The 19,040-nt window shown below is 44.3% G+C and overlaps 1 protein-coding gene across 5 annotated transcripts in view; it reads right to left on the reverse strand.

The window, feature by feature from the left end:
• The window catches only part of PTPRT (protein tyrosine phosphatase receptor type T), a 491,783-nt gene extending 490,559 nt beyond the window's left edge, over positions 1–1,224 (reverse strand). For 3 of the 5 annotated variants that reach the window (XM_058036502.1, XM_058036501.1, XM_058036499.1), the window contains exon 1: positions 1,079–1,224. In XM_058036502.1, the coding sequence (XP_057892485.1) occupies positions 1,079–1,148 (70 nt within the window). In that variant the 5' untranslated portion in view covers positions 1,149–1,224. The remainder of the gene's footprint in view (positions 1–1,078) is intronic. The other 2 variants (XM_058036503.1, XM_058036500.1) reach the window with 1 other exon arrangement.
• Between the last annotated feature and the right edge of the window lie 17,816 nt (positions 1,225–19,040).

Genomic DNA, 19,040 nt, shown 5'->3' on the forward strand with positions numbered 1-19,040 from the left:
GGCTGGTGACAGCACCTCCAGCCAGCCCCGTCCCTGAGCCCAGGGGTTCGGGGGAAGGTGGGCACGGAGCTCAGCATCCCCGACACGCCACTGCTGCTGCTCTGAAACGGCGAGACACAGGCACCCGAGCTGCTGCTGCTTCCAGTCACAAAAACCTTCTTGTGTTTGAGATGAACTCAACTTAGTTTCGCGCCTCCAGCACGCCCAAGTCAAGGAGATGTATCCCTATTTAGTTAAGCGACATAACACAGGGAAATTTTAGTCGTCTTAAACATACAGATTGTTTTAAAATACTTTTTTTTCCCCTAAGTCAAGAGAGAAGAAAGCTATAACTGCTTATCTTTTAGTATAAGCACAAACTGCAGTGAGAAAATGAACGTGTTGCAAGATCCAGGATAAAAACAAGACCCATGTAGCTTTGGATTACCTATAAAATAGTACAGGAGGAGAAAGCCAGCTCTATAAGCACCTGTCATCCTCAAGTCATTCAAACTATGCCTAAAGGAACTCGTAGGAGTGGGAAAATAGCCGGCTACTATTACTGTACACATGCCAGGGAGCAAAGTACTCCTAAACATCAGCGACACACAAAGTGACAATTGGGAAGGAGCCCCCCGAGAAAGTTCTCGGAGCTGTGACATGCAAGTGCTCAAACAGCTGCCACTAAACTTCCCAGGGCAAGCCCAGACCCCTTCCTTCCCCTGGCCGGAGGGGAAAGGCAGCGGCTCCACATCCCGCAGGAGCCAACTCCTGCCTGGGGCTCGCAAACCACCAAAATCCGCCTCGCGTGTCGCGAATCCCACAATAAAGGCGACGCTGCCATAAAGGCGACGCTGTCACCTCTTGCCACACGCAACTTGGGCAGGAGCGAGCCCTCCCCGGCCCCAGCCCCGGCGGGGCAGAGCCCCTCGCATCCCGGGTACCGAGGCTGCTCGCTGCCGCTGGCCAGCGCCTTCCGAGGCGCCTCCATCCCCGGGATGGCACCGGGAGCTCCCTGCGAGGCCGCGGGGCTGGAGGCGCGGAGTTCGGGCTGCCGGGAGAGCCACCCGAGGGATGCAGGAGCGGGGGCATCACTCACCTGGGAAAACCTGTCCGTCCGCCCTGGGTAAGAGCTGCAGGAAAAAGACGATCGCGGCCACGCCGGTCATCCTTCCCCGGAGTTCACCTGCCCTCCGCGCTGCCGCGGAGCCGCTGCGTGCCCGCCGCTATCCCCCGCATTGGTGGCCGTGCGCGGCGGCGGCCCCGGCAGCCGGAGCCGCGGTGCGCTCGGAGCGGCGGGGGGCGGGCTGGAGGCGCCCCCCGAGCCGAGCCCAGCGCCGGCCGCGCCCCGCTGCCCCCCGGGGAGCCGCTCGCTGCCGAGCGGAGCGCGGCTTTGGGGGTGCTCGGCGCTTTATTCAAGGCCGGGCGATCGCTCGCACAGCGCCCCGCGGTAGCGGCTGGAGCGCAGCATCGCGCGGCGCAGGCAGGTTTGCTGCCACTGCCCTGGCAGCGAGGGGCTGGCGTTAAACGGAGGGCTGGGATTGGGGGTGGGATTGGGGCCGGCAGCGGCGCGGGGATGGGATGGGATGGGATGGAGGGAGCGACCCTCTGCTGGAGCCAAGGAGGAGATAGGCACCCCTCCACCACCCCCCGAGCCCTGCTGTTTGATGGGGCGGCTGCTACGAGCGGCTCACGGGCACCTACAGCTGAAAATAGTCATTTGCATCCTTATTCACTTTACTTTCGGGAGTTCACTGCTGAACAGCGAGGCACACCGCGCCCTGCGCACTCCCTCCTAGGGCTCAGGCAGGGAGACGATTCCGGGTGCAATTCTAAGAATCGCTGTCCACAGGTAACTTCTTGACCCAAAATGATAAGGGAGAAAGTGGGAAGGGGGGGCGGGTAGGGGGGGTGGAACACCTAAGGCCTTGAATAGGACTGATCAGTGTGCATCAGTCACCTTGGCTGGATTCGCACAGGAAAAGGAGAGGAAAAGGACAGAGCACCTGTGCGGCCGGGGATTGCAGCGGGGCAGGCGGGATGGCACTGCCGGTGGCAGCCGAGCCCCGCTCCCGCCCGGCCCCGCTCCCTTCCCGCTGCTCCTCGGCCCGAAGGGGGCGGTGTTGGACCGGCGGCGGCTGCGGCGCTCCCGGGGCTGCCCCGGGCACGGGCAGCGCTCCCCTCCCAAGCCCCGCTCCGTGTTTGAAACAAGCGCCTGGCGATTCGTTTCAAGTACTACGAGAGCGCCGGAGACTTGGAATTAGGGGAGTAGTACCGGGGATATTTTTGCCCGACGTCCGGGAGAAGTGATGCATCTGACTTCATTGATATCAGAAGGCTAATTGATTACTTTATTATACTATATTAGTCTATATTATATTACACTATAATACATTACATCTAAACTGAATCTGCACAAGCACCCAACTCACCTGCCCAGAATCCTGTGACTGCCTGCTGACCCACAGTCTGCACACACCTGGCCCTGGCAGGCCAAGGAAACAAAGCACCATCACTGTGGGTAAACACTCTCCACATTGCATTCTGCTTTGGAACAACACAGGAGCAGCAAATGAGATAAGGATTGTTTTGATCATTCTTTTCTCTGCCTCTCTCAGGACCAGAGAATGTGAATCCCACAGAGTATGGAAGTTTGTTAGGGGCTGTGATGTCCTCAGGACTCAGCCTGGTGGGATAATCAGAAATTTCTTCACTGAAAGAGCGGTCAAGCACTGGAAGAGGTTGGCTTGGGGAGATTTAAAAGGCAGGTGGATGTGGCATTTGGGTTATGGGTTGGTGGTGTGCTTGGCACTGCTGGGTTAATGATCTTAACGGTCTTTTCCAACCTGAACTATGCTATGGTTCTGGAGTAACCACTGAAGAATTGCACATTGCAGTCCTTCACTGCAAGAGCACCACCCTGGGAACCAACAGAGACAGCATCAGCATGTTAGACAGCAAATACTCCCCCTCAGCTGTTCACAGCCTGAGCCAGAAATGAGCTTGAGAGGTCCCTGTACCTCAACAGAGAAAGGTTTGTGTTGGAAGGGCCTTACAGACCATCCAGTGCCACCCCTGCCATGGGCAGGGACACCTTCCACTGTCCCAGGCTGCTCCAAGCCTGGCCTCAGACACTTCCAGGGATCAGGGGCAGCCACAGCTTCCCTGGGAACCAAATCCTATGCCCAGCCCTAAAACCCCTCCAGTCAGTGATGTGTGACCCTCTCTTTAGGTGTCAGCATCACCTCAGGAATTAAGGCACACCTCTATCTTTCATTCAGCACAAGGACAATCACAAACCAGTACAATTGTAGATAAAGGGAGAAAAGAGAACAGAACAACAACAAGAAAACCTCCTCACTAAATAATCTGCTAGGCAGCAGAAAGGATCCAAGCAGCACAGCAGACATAGAAACTCCTGGAATTATAATATATAATAATTCTTAGATCAGTGCAAATTGCCTGGGCAATAAGAACAAAGTCTTGAAACACAGGGATGGTGCTGGTAAGAAATTAATAAAACAGCAGCAAAGAACAGCTGTAAAAACAAACTCTAAATAAAGTTGTTTTCATATTAACTGAAGAAAAGGGAAGAAACAGAAGCAAGTCTGGCATTCATGTTCAGAATGACAAAAAAATTGGTAAACTAAGTGACTTCCTGAGGTCCAAGGAGCTCAGGGAATGAAAAGGAGAGAAACAATACTTCTTACAGTGCAGTTCTTTTCAAACTAAGAATTCTGCATCATAAGCAAGGTGAAGAAGGGTGGGAGGGAAAATCTGGATAGAGAAGAAAGGTTAGAAATAAATTGCCTACAAGAATCTAGGAAAAAACTGACAAGAGTCAACTGTCTTGGACATCAAATAGTGCAAAGGCAAACATTAGGCTGGACTAAAATCAGGCTAAAACTTTATGGAGGATTGTCTGAACTCAGAAAGTCTTGTAAGAAAGAAAAACAAAAAATATAAGATGCAGGATGACTGCAGCAAGAACAGGATAAATTAAAATTAGGCAGATGTAAGCACAAAATCCCAAAGTCTGAAATTATTTCAGCTAATGGCAAAGTCAATAGATATTTGTAACCCAGGAGGATTGAAATAGTCTTCCAGACAACAACATCTTTGAGGACTAGATATATAGTGGTGGGATGAAATCCAGCTATTAAAAGAAGTTGTAAGGCTGGAGAAGGGAAATGAGAAAACATGCTGCAGATAAGGAATGTGTAATTTAAAAATAAAGAGCCGAGCCATCAGTATAACTCATTTACAGCTAAGGGAGCTCCTGAAATTCAAACAGAGCCATAATGTTGGTTCATAAACCATCAAGCAAGACAGGGACAAGTTGTGCTCTACAACTCAGGTGTTCACAAAGCAGTGATGCACACAAAAGCTTTTATAATAGGCGGCTTTGGAGCTGGCATGAAGAATTAAAACCCCTACAAAAGAATTTGTTAGACTTCTACATTTCAAGGCTAGTATGTATTACATGGTATTATTTACTGAAAATGGTAAAGAAAAGTTCTAAGTCTCATCTCATCCTGGTGTACAACACCACAGCTGATTTTGCTGTTACTAATAACTCTCAAGTGGCTTAAAAAAAGACAACATTGACATACTCTGAAGATTTCTTCAGCTTGTTGCCTAAGGCTTCTTGACTCTGTAAAACTGTTCCTTCACTGGGTCAGATGAGACCAAAAAACAGTAATTCTTTGGTTTCCAGGGACAATCTGTACCATTTGTGGTGGGGCCAATGAAGTGCTAAACAACTGAAGGCACTGTCACGTTAGGACAGCTGATGCATTTAGTCAAGGAAACACATTAAACACAGTCAGCTCACAAAAACTGAAGCAATAGGTATGTTTGTGAAGTGTTTAACAAAAAAGTTAGTATGTAAACACCCAATCCTACTACCAGGCTAGAAAGGGAAGTTGGAGGAACTCCTCCAGTCCCCTGCAGTGTGCAGAGCATCTCAGCTCCAGCAGAGCTGACTCACAGACCACAGCCAGGCTGCCTCTGCTGAGACACCACAGCTCCTCTGCCTGCAAGTGAGTACTCCACAGCCCATGGGCTGTTTTTGAAGGGGAGGAAAACGTCTTTTTGCAGTTCTACAGGATTCTCTGAGGGTACACAGGTCCCCAAAACACAGCTCTCACTCAAGCCTGGCTCTAGGCAGAGTCCTGGAGGTACAGGAGAAGCTTAATCCCACACACCACTGGATGCTTAGAGAGAACCTCAGCTTTGACAAGTTCAATACACACCAAGATCAGTCAGCTCAACACAGCAAACTTTTTTCTCCCCTGAGGCAAGCAGTAAATATGTACTTAGAAATAAATACTAACACAACTTACAGCTGTCATTACAGAGCTGCCTATTAGGCAGCATCCTGGTTAAAAAACAGGATTGATGCGTGAAAGTTTTAGGTAAACTTCGATTGATGGATTAAAAGTTTCCACTTTCTTATATTATGCACCAAAAGTTTGGGTCTGGAATATGATCTGTTGAGCTTTTGTTGTCATGGTGTTAAAGAAAGGAAACTTAACTCCTCAGGTCATTCTCCTGATACCATTTGCAACTTCACCATCTGCCTTCCTGATTACAGTTTTTTATTATTAGAAACAAACTGTCTCTCTAGTACTAGTTTCACTTCTTTGTGCGGATTAATCCATTTTTACAGATATATATGTGCACATCCAGACATGCCATCACCACAGGAAAAATAAATCCACACACCACATCTGTGCATAAACTTCACCACTGAGGAGTTAATGATAACCCAGCTCAGCGTGTACCAGGGAGAAAACCTCTGCCCAGTTCTCTGTACCCTGTAAGTGGTGCCTTATCTGTTTTCCCACTCCCACCAAGTAATCAGCACAATTACAGATAATTATGTGCTCAAATACAGAGCCCAGCTGCTTTTTCCAACCTGGTTACAAGTTGAAATCATTAATCGATGTCACACACATTGGCATTGATCTCTCATGCATTATCCTCATTAATAAGTTTCTTCCTTTCTGAAGATAAAGAAATTAACTACCAGCCATCAATTATTCAGAAATACAAGTTCACCTTTAGACATGAGCACAATGACACCTTCTGGGAAATGCTAAAAGGCCCTGGATCCAGCAGTTTATTTTAACAATGCTGGATCGTGGAAAAGCAATCTATTAATACCATAGGCAGACACATGTAAATAGAAAGGTACAGCAAGGAGGCAACATCAAAACAGTCTGAAAATGTCAAACAGCCCAGCAGTTGCTCTTCATTAGCAGCAAATCTTGAATTTAAACTTTATCTTCCCATATAATAGAATTAGAGTCAGAGGACCCTGATAAGCATCTTTCTAAAAGAAAGCACAACTTTCCATGGGTGTAGCTGAACTTATGGATCACAATTAATGAAATTCCAGAGACAGCTGTCACACACAAGGTATAGATTGCCTGGCTTTGCTTCACTACAGCTGGCAGAAGAGCAGAAGGGGCAGCACCTGGCTCCTGGTGCTGGCTGCAGGCTCAGGGTGGGTGGAACCTGCCCTGGGAGAGGGGATATTCCCTCTGGAAAACACCTGATTGTGCTCAGTGGGGAAAGCTCTCATGTGCAGCCCGAGCTGGCAGGGACAGAGAAATCAGAGCCAGCCTAAAGGGAGCTTGGGCCAGCAGCACTGCAGATCCACAGCAGGCCTTGGAGAGGATTTTCTGAGCAGCAGGAATAGCTGGTGCAGAGTTTGCACTGTGCTGTTCCATGAGGGGACAGGCTGGGCACAGACAGATTGCTTAGCCAACCTTTTATTTTTATTCAATATTTTAAAGATCCCTCTGAGCTCTTCACCATTATCCAAAGTTTGCAGTTCTTGCAGTGCCAGCTGTAAGTTATTGTCAAGGCAAAGCACAACAGAGGGATGTCAGTGTCATTGCTGCCACCTTCTGACTCACTGAGACCTCGAGTGCATTTCCCTGCACGGAATATTTCCCCACTAATCCTATCCTTTTTAACTGTTTCCAAAGCACTGAGCAGGTAAAACTCCTGTTTTACCCAAGTTCCATCATGTACCTATTTCTGGATGGGGGCTCTGTACAAATCACAAACAGGACAGGACTGCTGTGGAACGTGCCTTGAGCTGTTTTATTTTTCAGCATCAGCCTCATTCCATGGTTATGACAATGGGAAGATGCCACCAGCTCACATCCCAGGCAGCAGACAAAGAACTGAATGTTACAACTCACTTTATAAGTTTTTTGACCAGTCACACAAAGCAAAAGCACAGTGACAGTAGTTCTATCCAACCCCTATAAGCACAGGTACCTTTGGTTAAACAATGCTTGCTTATTTCAAATACAACACCTGCTTGTGAGCCTTAAAGCACAATGCACAGAGCTCCATTATTAAGCTTCAAACTTCCTAATATCTCACTAGATAAACTTTTCTGTAGCTTAGAGAGTTATTCTAGACAAGTGTTAATACACAGACCATTGTTCTATTTGTCCTTACTTTTGACTTTTTAAATAATTTTTCTGCTGACCTATCTCATGGCTGCTGTTTAGCTCTAATTACAGTTCTGCTGTCTCTGCCTTTTGCAGCTTTCCCAAAATCCTCTGATTTTATGGATTCCCACAGTTCCCCCTCTGGGTTCACTGAGCAGGTAAAACTCCTCTTTTACCCACGTTCCACCATGTACTGTGGCACATCTCAATTTCTGGTGCTTGATGCTGCTCACTTTTCTCATTGAAAGCTTCCATGCAAGTTTTGTTTGATATAAAATTAACCCAAATTAACACTGAAGTGGGGATCTGGAAGACATTTGCATCATCAAGGAGGTGTTCTGCACAGCTTTTCAGAGGATGCTGCCAGTGAAAGGGGAACTAAGGACCTTTCCATCAGCCACAAGGAACAGGGCAGCTCCTCCAGGCAGGGGACATGAATTTGTCCCCAACTCACACTACTCAGAGATTCCTCTTGCAATAGGAAACCTCAGCAAAACATCTGAAAGTGATATTCTATCTTTGTGTCTGTTGGGATTCAGAAACAGCTACTGTGTTTGACAGCTATAAAGAAGGGAGCATTCCAGTTAAAGATTACTCTAAGCCCAGTTTGTGGAGCAGGCAATAGCATGAATTCTGAAAACTTTTAAAAATCTCTTGATTTCTTTTTTTTTTTTTTTTTAGGGTAGAAGGAAGAATAAACAACCATGACAAGTTAAACTCCAGCTAGCATAACTGAAAGTAAATTTTTCCCCACATACATCAAGGGCAAAATGACAAATCACAGACACTTCTTCCGCTGCCTCGCTCTGTCTTCCTTCCCAGAAACTGCAGGATCCTGACTTGGAAGGTAAAGTTCTACAAGGTACATTTCACAAAAAAAAGAAACCCAAAAAATAAAATTAAAAAAAAATAAAAACCACAAAACAAACAAACACACACAAAACAAAAACCCACGACAAAAAAAACCAAACAAAAAACCCAACAAAAAACCCTAAAAAAACAAAAAATGCCAAAACCCCAATGCCCCCCCAAAAAATACAAATAGGAAAAAAAAAAAAAAAAAAAAAAACCCCAAAAAACAACCTAAAAACCTAAACAAATAAAACCCTAAAAAACAATTAAAAAAAAAAAAAACCCAAAAAACCCAATCTCCCCCACCAAAAAAAAAAAAAAAAAAACCACAAAAAAAATAAACAAAACTGAACAAGAGTATAAGCCATTTAGGTTAATCCATGAAAAGTGGCAGACAGAGTTGTCTCAACCACTGCAGCTTGTAAAACTTTGGAAAGCACAGTTTGTCAGAAAGGAGAAGGCAGAAGCATTCAGCACTTCATACACGTGTGAACCTACAGCAAGTTTTTCACTTTTAGTTTGCAGATAGAAAATCGGAACCTGTCACTACATGGATGTACCCCAAAAGTACAAAGTAGAGATAAGTAGGAAGAATTTCTGCATAGATTGGGTGGGCAGGCATTGGAATGGGCTGCCCAGGAAGTGGGGAATCACCATCCCTGCAAATGCTCCAAAACCCCTGTGGATGTGGCACTGAGGATGGGGATTAGCTGAACGTGGTGCTGTATTGACACAGTTGGACTTAATGACCTTTAAAGGTCACTTCCAGCCTCAGAAATTCTGTGATTGCAACTTCTCTAGGAAGTCTAAGAGGCCTAGAACATTGGGAATTATTTTAAAAGTAAACCAGTTGTGTTAAAATTTATGGCAACGTGCATTAGCTCAGAGTAAACCATAAATTGTCCCCTTATTTTCTCTGAGCTGTACCAGCGGATTTAAGCCCAAATAAAGGAAGCATCTGAGCACTGGCAGGAGGTGGAAGCCTTCCTTCTTCCTGCACAGCACACAGAGCACCAGCCCCTGCAATGTGCCAAGGACTTGTGACTAAAGAGTCACATCCATTATGCTCTCCTCATTCAGGAAAACGTGAATGTTTTCAAGTAAACTCCATGGAAAACTTGCAAATTCCACAACTGCCATTTTTAATGGATTGCTCATGAAGCTTATCTAATAAAATCTACAGGGAAATTTATAAGCTAACATAACGATAGCAAATATTTTTTGGTTAGGAATTTGCTGCAGTGTTACAGCCAAGCATAAACTGTATCAGTTATTTGGAAAATATAGAGTGCCATAAAATAAAAGTAATTAGAATTAATGTATCTTCACTCTCCCCCCTGCCTAAAAAAATATCACTTAATTCCTCTTTAAGACACAGCCATTCATCAGGGTTCATTAAGGCCATATTTTGCTCTCAGTGCTGCGTCATTAACAGTCATTAGCAGAGGATGCAGGAACACAGAGTCACAGAGCAGAGCTTCAGCAGCTTGGGAAGCAAAGGAGCAATCTCCTTCTCAGGCCAAGGTGGTGTCAGGGACAAAGGGCCTGTAGCAAACACAACCCCAGCCACCCTTCCTATTAATATTCTTGGAACAGCCATTCCTTCACTATTTAATTCCACTTTCCCTCCTCCTTTGACATCCCATCCCACGTCACAGTCCATCTAAAGGTGTTTAGGTGAACAATTAACATTTGTAGACCTCGTCAAGTCTTGGACAAGGGTGCAAGGCCTCCCCTCTGTCACCCTGTTCTTCTAAGCCTTCTGATGTTTACATTTCTGTAATGGAGTTTCTCACACACTTTTCATGTAAATCGTGATTGTTTTGCATTCCTTTCTGGAGGAGGAGAGAATTGATGGACTGTTGGTTTGACCAGTGTGGATGGAGAGGTAGCAAATTCATCCTCCATTCCATGGCCACTTCTGGAATTCTAGAAATATCAAGATCCAGAAATAAGCATGTTTTACCTTAGACATCTCATTGTGTGAGTGTCGTTCATTTTGTGTCGTATTGTGACATCTCTACATTTCCCACATGATGGTTCTTCATCTTCCCTATTCAGGAGCCAAAAACGTCCCACAAAGCCAAGTTGACCAACCCCCTGGCCCTGCCATTCCAGTGGCAAACTCCTTGGGCCTCTTGGACCAAAACACACCCAAAGCCTGGGGGGCGGAGGCAAGGACTGCTCATATTTCTCTTTTCCCATTAATGTTCTCCTGCAGGCTCTAATCTGGGTTTGCCATAGTCAGCACCATCAGCAGATGCAAGATATCCTACAGCAAGGAATGGCCTTCCTGTGCAAGCCTGTATTGCCCATTGAATTCCTATAGCTATCCTAAATTCAGCTTTTAGGAATAAAACTCAATAGCTGACAGCTGGCCAAAGTCACAGAATGGTTTGGATTGGAAGGAAACTTAAATCTCATCTCATTCAATCCCCTTGCCATGGGCAGGGACACTTTCCACTGTCCTAGGGTGCTCCAAGCCCTGTTCTTCTAAGTCTTCTGATGTTTACATTCTTGTAACAAACTTTCTCACGCAGTTTTATGTAAATAATTGTTTTACATTCTTATCTGGAAGAGGAGAAATTTGATGGGCTGTTAGTTTGCCCAGTGTCATTGGAGAGGTGGCACTGTCATCCTCCAATCCACTGTCACTTTTGAAAATATGTAAATGTTGGAGTCCGAAATTAAACTGTCCTTCTTTTTGCCTTGGAGGTTCCAGTGTCTGCATCATTTTATTTCATGTCTATGGCGACACCAGGGTGCTCCAAGCCCTGTCCAGCCTGGCCTTGGACATTTCCACGGTTGGAGCAGCCACAGCTTCTCTGGGCACCCTGTGCCAGGGCCTGCCCACCCTCACAGGGATGAATTCCTTCCCAATATTCAATCTAAATCTAACTTCTTTCAGTTTAAAGCCATTTCCCCTTGTCCTGTCGCTCCAGAGCCCCTCTCCAGCTCTCTTGGAGCCCCCTTAGACAATAGAGGGGCTCTGATGCCTTCTGGAACCTTCTCTTCTTCAGACTGAGTACCCCAGGCCTCATAGGAAAGGTGTTCCAGTGCTTGGAGCATCTTTGTGGGTCCAGGAGCCTCCCTTCCCATGGCAGAGCAGTGAAAAGAGGTGGCCATCAGATACAAAAACCTTTCACTGCACCACTTGCAGCATTTTAAGCCTGGACTTGATAAGGCTGCTGAGAGCTCCCTGGTTCAGACAAGTGTCATGTGAATAAATTTGTCTTTGCAGCTTCCTAAACAATCACATAAAGTGCCTTTGCCTCGGTAAGTGCTTGTAAAGCAATCAGGCACTGATATGATAACCAAATGTTTCTCTAATAGTAATTATGATTCTTTGAAAAAACGCTCCTCTAACACTAATTTATTTTCTACTTGAAAGCCAATCTTGCTGGTTATTAGATATTCTCCTTCCTATCACAATCAGTAAATTATTAAAGAGCTGACCAGGCTTTGTTTTAAAATTATTCTCTTATGAAGCTCCCTGATACATTTACCCTGAATACTGAATGATTTTGAGGCCTCTAAGGACCCATGAATGATTTCTATTTACTACCTTTAGCAAAAAGCCTGTGTAATTAGCAGCAGGAATTTCACTTGAATCACAGCTACTGATGATATTTCCAGCTCACTTACACAGAGTCTCTTGAAAAAAAATAATTAAAAAAAAAAAACTCAACAACACAAAGCTCTAAGCTTTTGATGGGAGAAAGCATTTTAGCCTGGAAAGTTAGTAAGTGGCTGTGCACTCAAAGCTGTGTGAAGAATCAGTCCCCTACTGGGAACCTGGCAAGGCTCTCAGTGCCCAAACCATCAGCTTTACCACCTAATAGAAAACAGCATTTGAGAGTTTTCTCTGAAAGCAGAGAACTCACCTCATTTCCAGCCCTCCTGCTATGGCAAGGTGTGGCTCTCACACTCCCACTCAAACCAAGTGCACAAACTCTCCTGATTATCTACATGACATGTAGGCACACCTAAACTTTTTAAAGCTTCTTTTTCAGCTGCCATCTTTTTATACACATTCAAGTATTTTATCACTGTGCTGAGCAGAGCAGCATCATTATCTTCATTTGACAGACAGGAAAACAGGGGTCAAGTGCTGCCAACACACTGAAGAGGTGCAGAGCAGAACCAGTTTTAGAGCTAAAACATGTAATTAATGCCCTATTATCAGTATCCTTATGGCTCACAGCAGTCAAACAAAACCCAAGGATGGGAAACTTAGTGAATAATCAGAGCTTCCTTTCAAAAGCTGAGCTTTTAGTAAAAATAGATGGAAAGGTTTCAAGAATTTGTTTAAACCAGCTTCAGACAGACTTCCCAGGTGCTTGATTCACTTGCTACAGCGATGGGTTTGTGCAGCACTCCTGCCACATCCCAAGAGAGTTGATTCCAGAGTTGGAGGCTCAGCCTGGCTTCAAACCCCCTAGACTACAGTGCCAAAATTGGTTTTCCATTAACCCTGAGCAAGAATTGCATCAAACCAGCTGATCCAGGTTTGTCAGCTGAAATAGCCATGCCCAGCTGAAATACCTCACTAAACAAAAGCCATGAAAATCCCTCAGAACCAGAGGCACATAAAGGAGCTAAGTGGCAGCAAGAACTCCACAAACACATGTAGAAATCAGTGTTTGCACAAATCTTTTTTAATTCATTCAGTGTTTGTTGCACTTTTTCTATTCCTGTAAGCAACCAAAAGTTATGCTGCTGTTTGAAACCATCCAGTTCTGAACCCAGGAAGCTGACACAGGATTGCCACTGGTTTGGGTGGATGAAGGACTGAATTCAGACTGGGCACCCAGACAGGAAACGACATCTTCAGCTAAAATTTCACTTCACCTTTAAATTAAAAATCCTACCACCAAATCTCCAGCCAGCCCTCATACATAAAATATCAATGTAAGACACCACTAAAATCAAGATCATAAAAACTCACCCCAAAAAAAACCCACAAACCCAGTTACTCTACACCATACCAACAAAACCCACCTTGATATGCATTAAGTCTCAAACCATAGTTTAGATTTTTATAGGGTTGGGGAATTTAAGGGTGCTTTTTGTTGTTTTAAAATCAAAACAGCGTATATCCAATTCCTCTTGCTATAGCACCACCAAATTCTGCTTCACCAGAAGCAAAAAAAGATTGGTCCAAAAATTCTCAGGCTGAGAATTCTAGTTTAATACTCAATGTTTTTGTAGCTGCAGTAATTGCTTTCTGCTAGGGCCAGAAATAAACCTGTTCAGTCTGCAGTAAAAGCAATATCTTAACAAGTGAAATTGTAAAAGCACAACTTCCAAAATCTGTGTAATCAGAGAAATCTCACATGGGAAGGGGTTACTAATTGCCAGACAAGTGGTTTCCAGTTAGAAAGTGTTTCACCTCACCCTCATTGCTTGGGCCAGGAGTGAATTTCCCCTCCTTCAGCCCTCTAAGCAGAGGAAATGGGGTTAAAAATAAAATGCAGGTTATGTAGTCCAGCACTTCCATGTACATGAGACCCCCATTACACTCTCACAGCCTTCCCCAAGTCCTGGTTAATACAATTCAAGTGTCCCTTACACGACAGGTGAACTATTTTTAGCTTTAAAGCTTAGGCAAAGCAAAGATTAAATTTCACTGTCCATGTCATACAGCAACAAGGCAGCTCATACAAGGCACAAGTCCTCAGCTCTGCTTCCTCTGCAGATAAACTGACAAGATTTCCTCTGAACTTGAGGGCACAACCATAGCAAAGTTTATAAAAATCCAGTTCACTCAGCAAGAACATCAAATTAAGCACTGCCAGTGATCACAGGTTGGTGCAACCTGAGCTCTCTGCAATATTTACCATCTTTCCCCCTCCAAATCCTAAAAAATGTCCCTGAAAATAAGAAGGACACAGCATCAGGCCTAGAACAAATCCGGTTCTGTCTGGCACATATTGTGTGCTCCATGGTGTTGGGTGTTACACAATTCCACTTCAGCACCAAATCCCAACAATTTCCAGAAGTGGATTGTTACAATTTTGTCAGAAATACCAAAGTCAAGAGCACTTACACATATATTCATGACACTTAGAAAAAAAGAAATCAGGCTGGGAGTTTAAAGAGACTCAAAGGTAGCATTAAGCTTCCAATAAATCCCAATGAATTTAAAATTAATTCCCTTAGGTGGCACTAGAAAAAAAAAACTTAAAAGTTGATTTGCTCTAAAATAAGCATCAGATTTCATTGGCTGAGTCACAGGTGGCTCACATGCAATAGGTCAGTCCCAGAGCTGCTCCAATGCTCAGTTATCTGAGGAGATTTATCCTTATCACCTCTGATGGGGTTAACAAGGAGCCAACATTCCCCACAGCGTGAGATGAGAAACTCAGATTATTACAAACTAATAGAGGACAATGGACACAAGACTGTAAAATGGAGAATAACTGATAAAACAATCAAAAGGCACCAGGGAAAACCCACAGCACAAGGGATAAGTATGACAAAGAGGTGTCGTTTTAAAGCGTAATGAGATTTTTATCATTGGCATGGGCCCATTGCTGCAGAAGAAGGGCAAAATTATTAATAATGACAGAAAAGTTCAATAAATATTTTTGCATTTGCATTTTGAGTGAAGAAGGAGGATATACTTGTATCACTTGAGAAAGACAAAGTACTTCATGCTGCAGCTGCAATCAAGAGCAACTCAAAGGATAACAACAGGAACTCGCTGAAAGCACCCTGGGACATGGTTGACATGCTGGTGCTAATTTTAATACATCTCTGAAGACTGATAATATCACACCAATATCCATGTAAGGCAAGGGAAGTGACTCAGCTGCACAAAAACTGGTTTGCTCTGGGATAAATCTTAGGCAAAAAAAAGGAAAAAAATGTGTCCAGATTTGTGACTGAGGATAAATTAAAGGGCAGGAATTTATAGAAGGTTGGGTTGATATCCCTTCATCAGGCTGACCATGGCAGATGTGAGGTTTTGAGGGCTTTAAGGTGCTTGATTTAATAATGCACACAATTCCCTAATAGATACTGTAAGCTATAAGGAAATTAAAGCAGAGTAAGAAATAGGGAGTTGATTGCTCCACAGTGGTTGTCAGGAGCTGTGATCTGAGTTTTGTCATGAGCTCTCCAGCAAGGAGCAGCTCAGTGTATCAGATATCAGTGTTTATCAGCAGCTGGGGTGAACTCAACACCTCCAGCACAAGAGTTTGTGAACTGGGAGATGCTGATCAGGAAGGTCTGTCCCACCCAGCAGCCTGGAGGGATTCACAGGGACACATCCACTCCCACAACTGGGATTTCAGTGCAGTTCCAGGCAGGGCTGCTCTAGGAAAGGGCAGGACTATTGGTGGATTGGGAAATTTTGGAAAGTGGAGAAGTCGAGGGAGATTAATGGTTCATACTCTCAGTAACAATACCAATAATGAAGCACAAAACCAGTAATAAAGCACTAATGACCTGTGCAATTTTAAGGCTTTCTTGGATTTATGAGACAGGAACAGCAGCTCTTCCCACCACTGCACACGACAGATACTGGTACCTTTAAAACCAATATTCACTGACAATATTGGAAAAACACAGTAAAAAAGTCAAGATGCTATGGAAAGCAGAAGATTTGTTTTAGGGCCAGAAAGTGTCTCATAACAGAGAGTAGGCAAAAGATCACTCTGGTTATTTTATCAAAAAGATTGGAAGGGACTTGATTACAAGTGTGTCCTTGGGGAAGAGATACCAGCTCCTAAAGAGCTTCTTAATGTAATAGAGAGCAGCATAACAAGGAGCAATGTCTGCAAGGCTAAACCAGACAAGTTGAAAAACTTGGCAAGTTTTCTCCTCTGCTCAACCACAATGAGGGGGGAGAAAAAAGAAGCAAACCACAAAACCTCAAGCAACATCATTTCCACCACCACCACCTTTAATAAAAAGGTTACACCACTTGAAACAGCAAAATAATCACTGGGGATGCTGAAGACCAAAATCACATGGCTGAGCTCTTGAATGTGGCGTATTGCTGAATTTGTAAAGATATCTGTCTGTGGTGTTTTCTGAGACCCCTGCCGAGGGGAGGAAATGATGAATCTGACTCCATGTTCTCAGAAGGCTAATTTATTATTTTATGATCTATATCATATTAAAAAATACTATACTAAACTATTCTAAAGAATAGAGAAAAGATACAGACAGAAGGCTAAAAGATACTAAAGCAAACTCATTACTCCTTCCAGCGTCCCAACAGAGCCTGACCATGATTGGTCATTAAGTCAAAACAATTCACATGTTGGATAAACAATCTCCAACCACATTCCAAAGCAGCAAAACACAGGAGAAGCAAATCAGATAATTATTGTTTTCATTTTTCTGAGGCTTCTCAGCTTCCCAGGAAAATAATCCTGGGCAAGGGGATTTTTCCAGAAAATATGACACCTGTGTGACACCTGTCTACTGAAACAGTGCCACAAAAAATGACAGCACAGGGCAAGCTTCTCTTAAGAAGCTAAACAGGATCTTTTAATTCTGTATATGAGTTTATTCTCTTCTCTGCCAATTTGTAAACACACACTTCTTTATTTTCCCTTGCCCAGCATGCAGCTTTTTCAGAGGCAAAACTAAAGGAGCTCATGATGTTTCTACACCTTCCTGAAGGTGCATTGTATTTGTGTTGCCCCAAGACAAAGGCAGGAATGATGAATCTGACTCCATGTTCTCAGAAAGCTCATTTATTACTTTATGATACATATTATATTAAAGAATACAAACTATACTAAAGAATACAGATAGGATACTTACTGAATGCTAAAAAGTTAATAATGAAAACTGGTGACTCTCTCCAGAGCCCTGACACAGCTTGGCCCTGATTGGCCAAAGAGTGAAAACAACTCCCAGCAGAATGCAATGGAACAATCACCTGTGGGTAAACAATCTCCAAACATATTCCACATGAGCACAACACAGGAGAAGCAAATGAGAGAAGAATTGTTTTCCTTTTCTCTGAGGCTTCCCAGCTTTCCAGGAGAAAAATCCTGGGTGTGAAGGGATTTTTCAGAAAATGTAAATGCCACACACACATTTTATACAGCTAATAGCAACCCAGTGGGAAGGCTCCCCAGAAATGGCAGGTGATAAAGAGCCATCAGAACATAAAAGCTCGCTCCTCAGTGCTCACCTGGCTCTCTGCAGAGCCTGCACAGCTCTGCTTCCCCTCACCCAGCTCAGCTTTCTGGGAGCTGAGATCTGCCCTGGAGGCTTCAGCTGAGCCCATGGAGCACATGTTAACTCACTTAGGTCTGTTACACCTTCCAGGCAGGTCTTGTTTTATTTTACAGGGTATTTTGAGTCTTTCACAGCATCTTTCATCTGAAAGACTCAAGACAAATTGCAATGAATAAGCACAGAGATTGCTATTCACGTACCTTTGTTCTCCAAATTCCCTCTATTCAAACCGGGACTGAGGAAAGAAATTGCAATTCTAGGAACACATTTTGGTAGGATGCAAGCTTCTCTCACCAGAACTGAGCCTTGATCAATCATTCCTTCCTCCCTCTCTCTCTCTGCCTTAGCTGGGATATTGGATATTGCACAAACCAAGTTCCAGGTAAGGGCAAGTCATTAATGTCAGTGAGACCCTACAGTTTGTATGGCTGAGGAGAGTTCCCAGAATGCCAGCATTGACCTGCAGAGACTTTATTTATTCCAAAAGACTCTAAAAACAGCATGAAAACACCTGAGCCTGCACCTGTAAGGCTCCTGCTTTGAACAGAGCTGGAATCACCAGTGAGGAACAATTTGGTTTCCAGCTGCTTTGTAGAGCTCTCCAGATCCACAGAGTATTGCAGATGCATCTCTAAAACACATTTTAACATGTCTGCTATCACAGGCACTGCTACTGCAAGAGGTTACAGGATATACAAGTTGAAATAACTGGCAAATTAGTGACAAATATGAGAACAGTTCCTGTGACAGCTCAGACACTTAGACTTGAATATGGTACACTTCAGTGCATAGGCAAGAACAAAAAGAGTATTTCTACATTCTTTTTAGAACCCCATAAAAAAATCCACTACTCTTGCAACAGCTACTCACCTCACCAGGGGTACAAAAAGTTCTGCTTGCCATTAGCCATTTAAGCCACCCAAATTAACACTAATTGACTTAGAAAAGCCAATTTACATTTCCAATTGCTCTGGGAAGCAAATGTACACCTTGGTCAGTACTTGAGTGATCCCATTTCCTCTGAAAATTTGTATTTCAGACACACTCACCACTCCCTGCACCCAGAGTAAGGCGCTGTGAATGAAACCACTCATTCCAAACCTCCTTGGCACCAGAGCTATGCCTGAGTTCAGCAAGTTGAAACCCTTTAAAACCCCTTATCTTGCCCTGAAATTTGAAAGATATTCAGTAAACTATTGAATTAGAGGAGGATGAGACAGGCAATTATTCTAGGATAAATCCCAGCCACCCTAAATGGTGCTGACTCCCTGAGCTCCCACCTGAGCCGAGTTTAATCTGATTGAACCCAGTGATGGATTCACACAGTGCCACCAGCCAGGGCAAGCAGGATCCTTCCAGAAAGCCCAGCAAAAGGCACAGCACACAGTCTGCTTCTCCCAGGTCACCCCTATGCCAGCAAAGAGCCAGCAAGTACAGGATTCAGAGGGTACAACAGTAAAATGGGAATGCTGGGTGAATCCAGGGAGAAAAAACTCTTTGTGCAATGTGGGCAAGAGTCTGGGCTCCACC

This window comes from Melospiza georgiana, chromosome 17 (genome assembly GCF_028018845.1).
Source record: "Melospiza georgiana isolate bMelGeo1 chromosome 17, bMelGeo1.pri, whole genome shotgun sequence".
In the NCBI taxonomy this organism is placed as follows: Eukaryota; Metazoa; Chordata; class Aves; order Passeriformes; family Passerellidae; genus Melospiza; species Melospiza georgiana.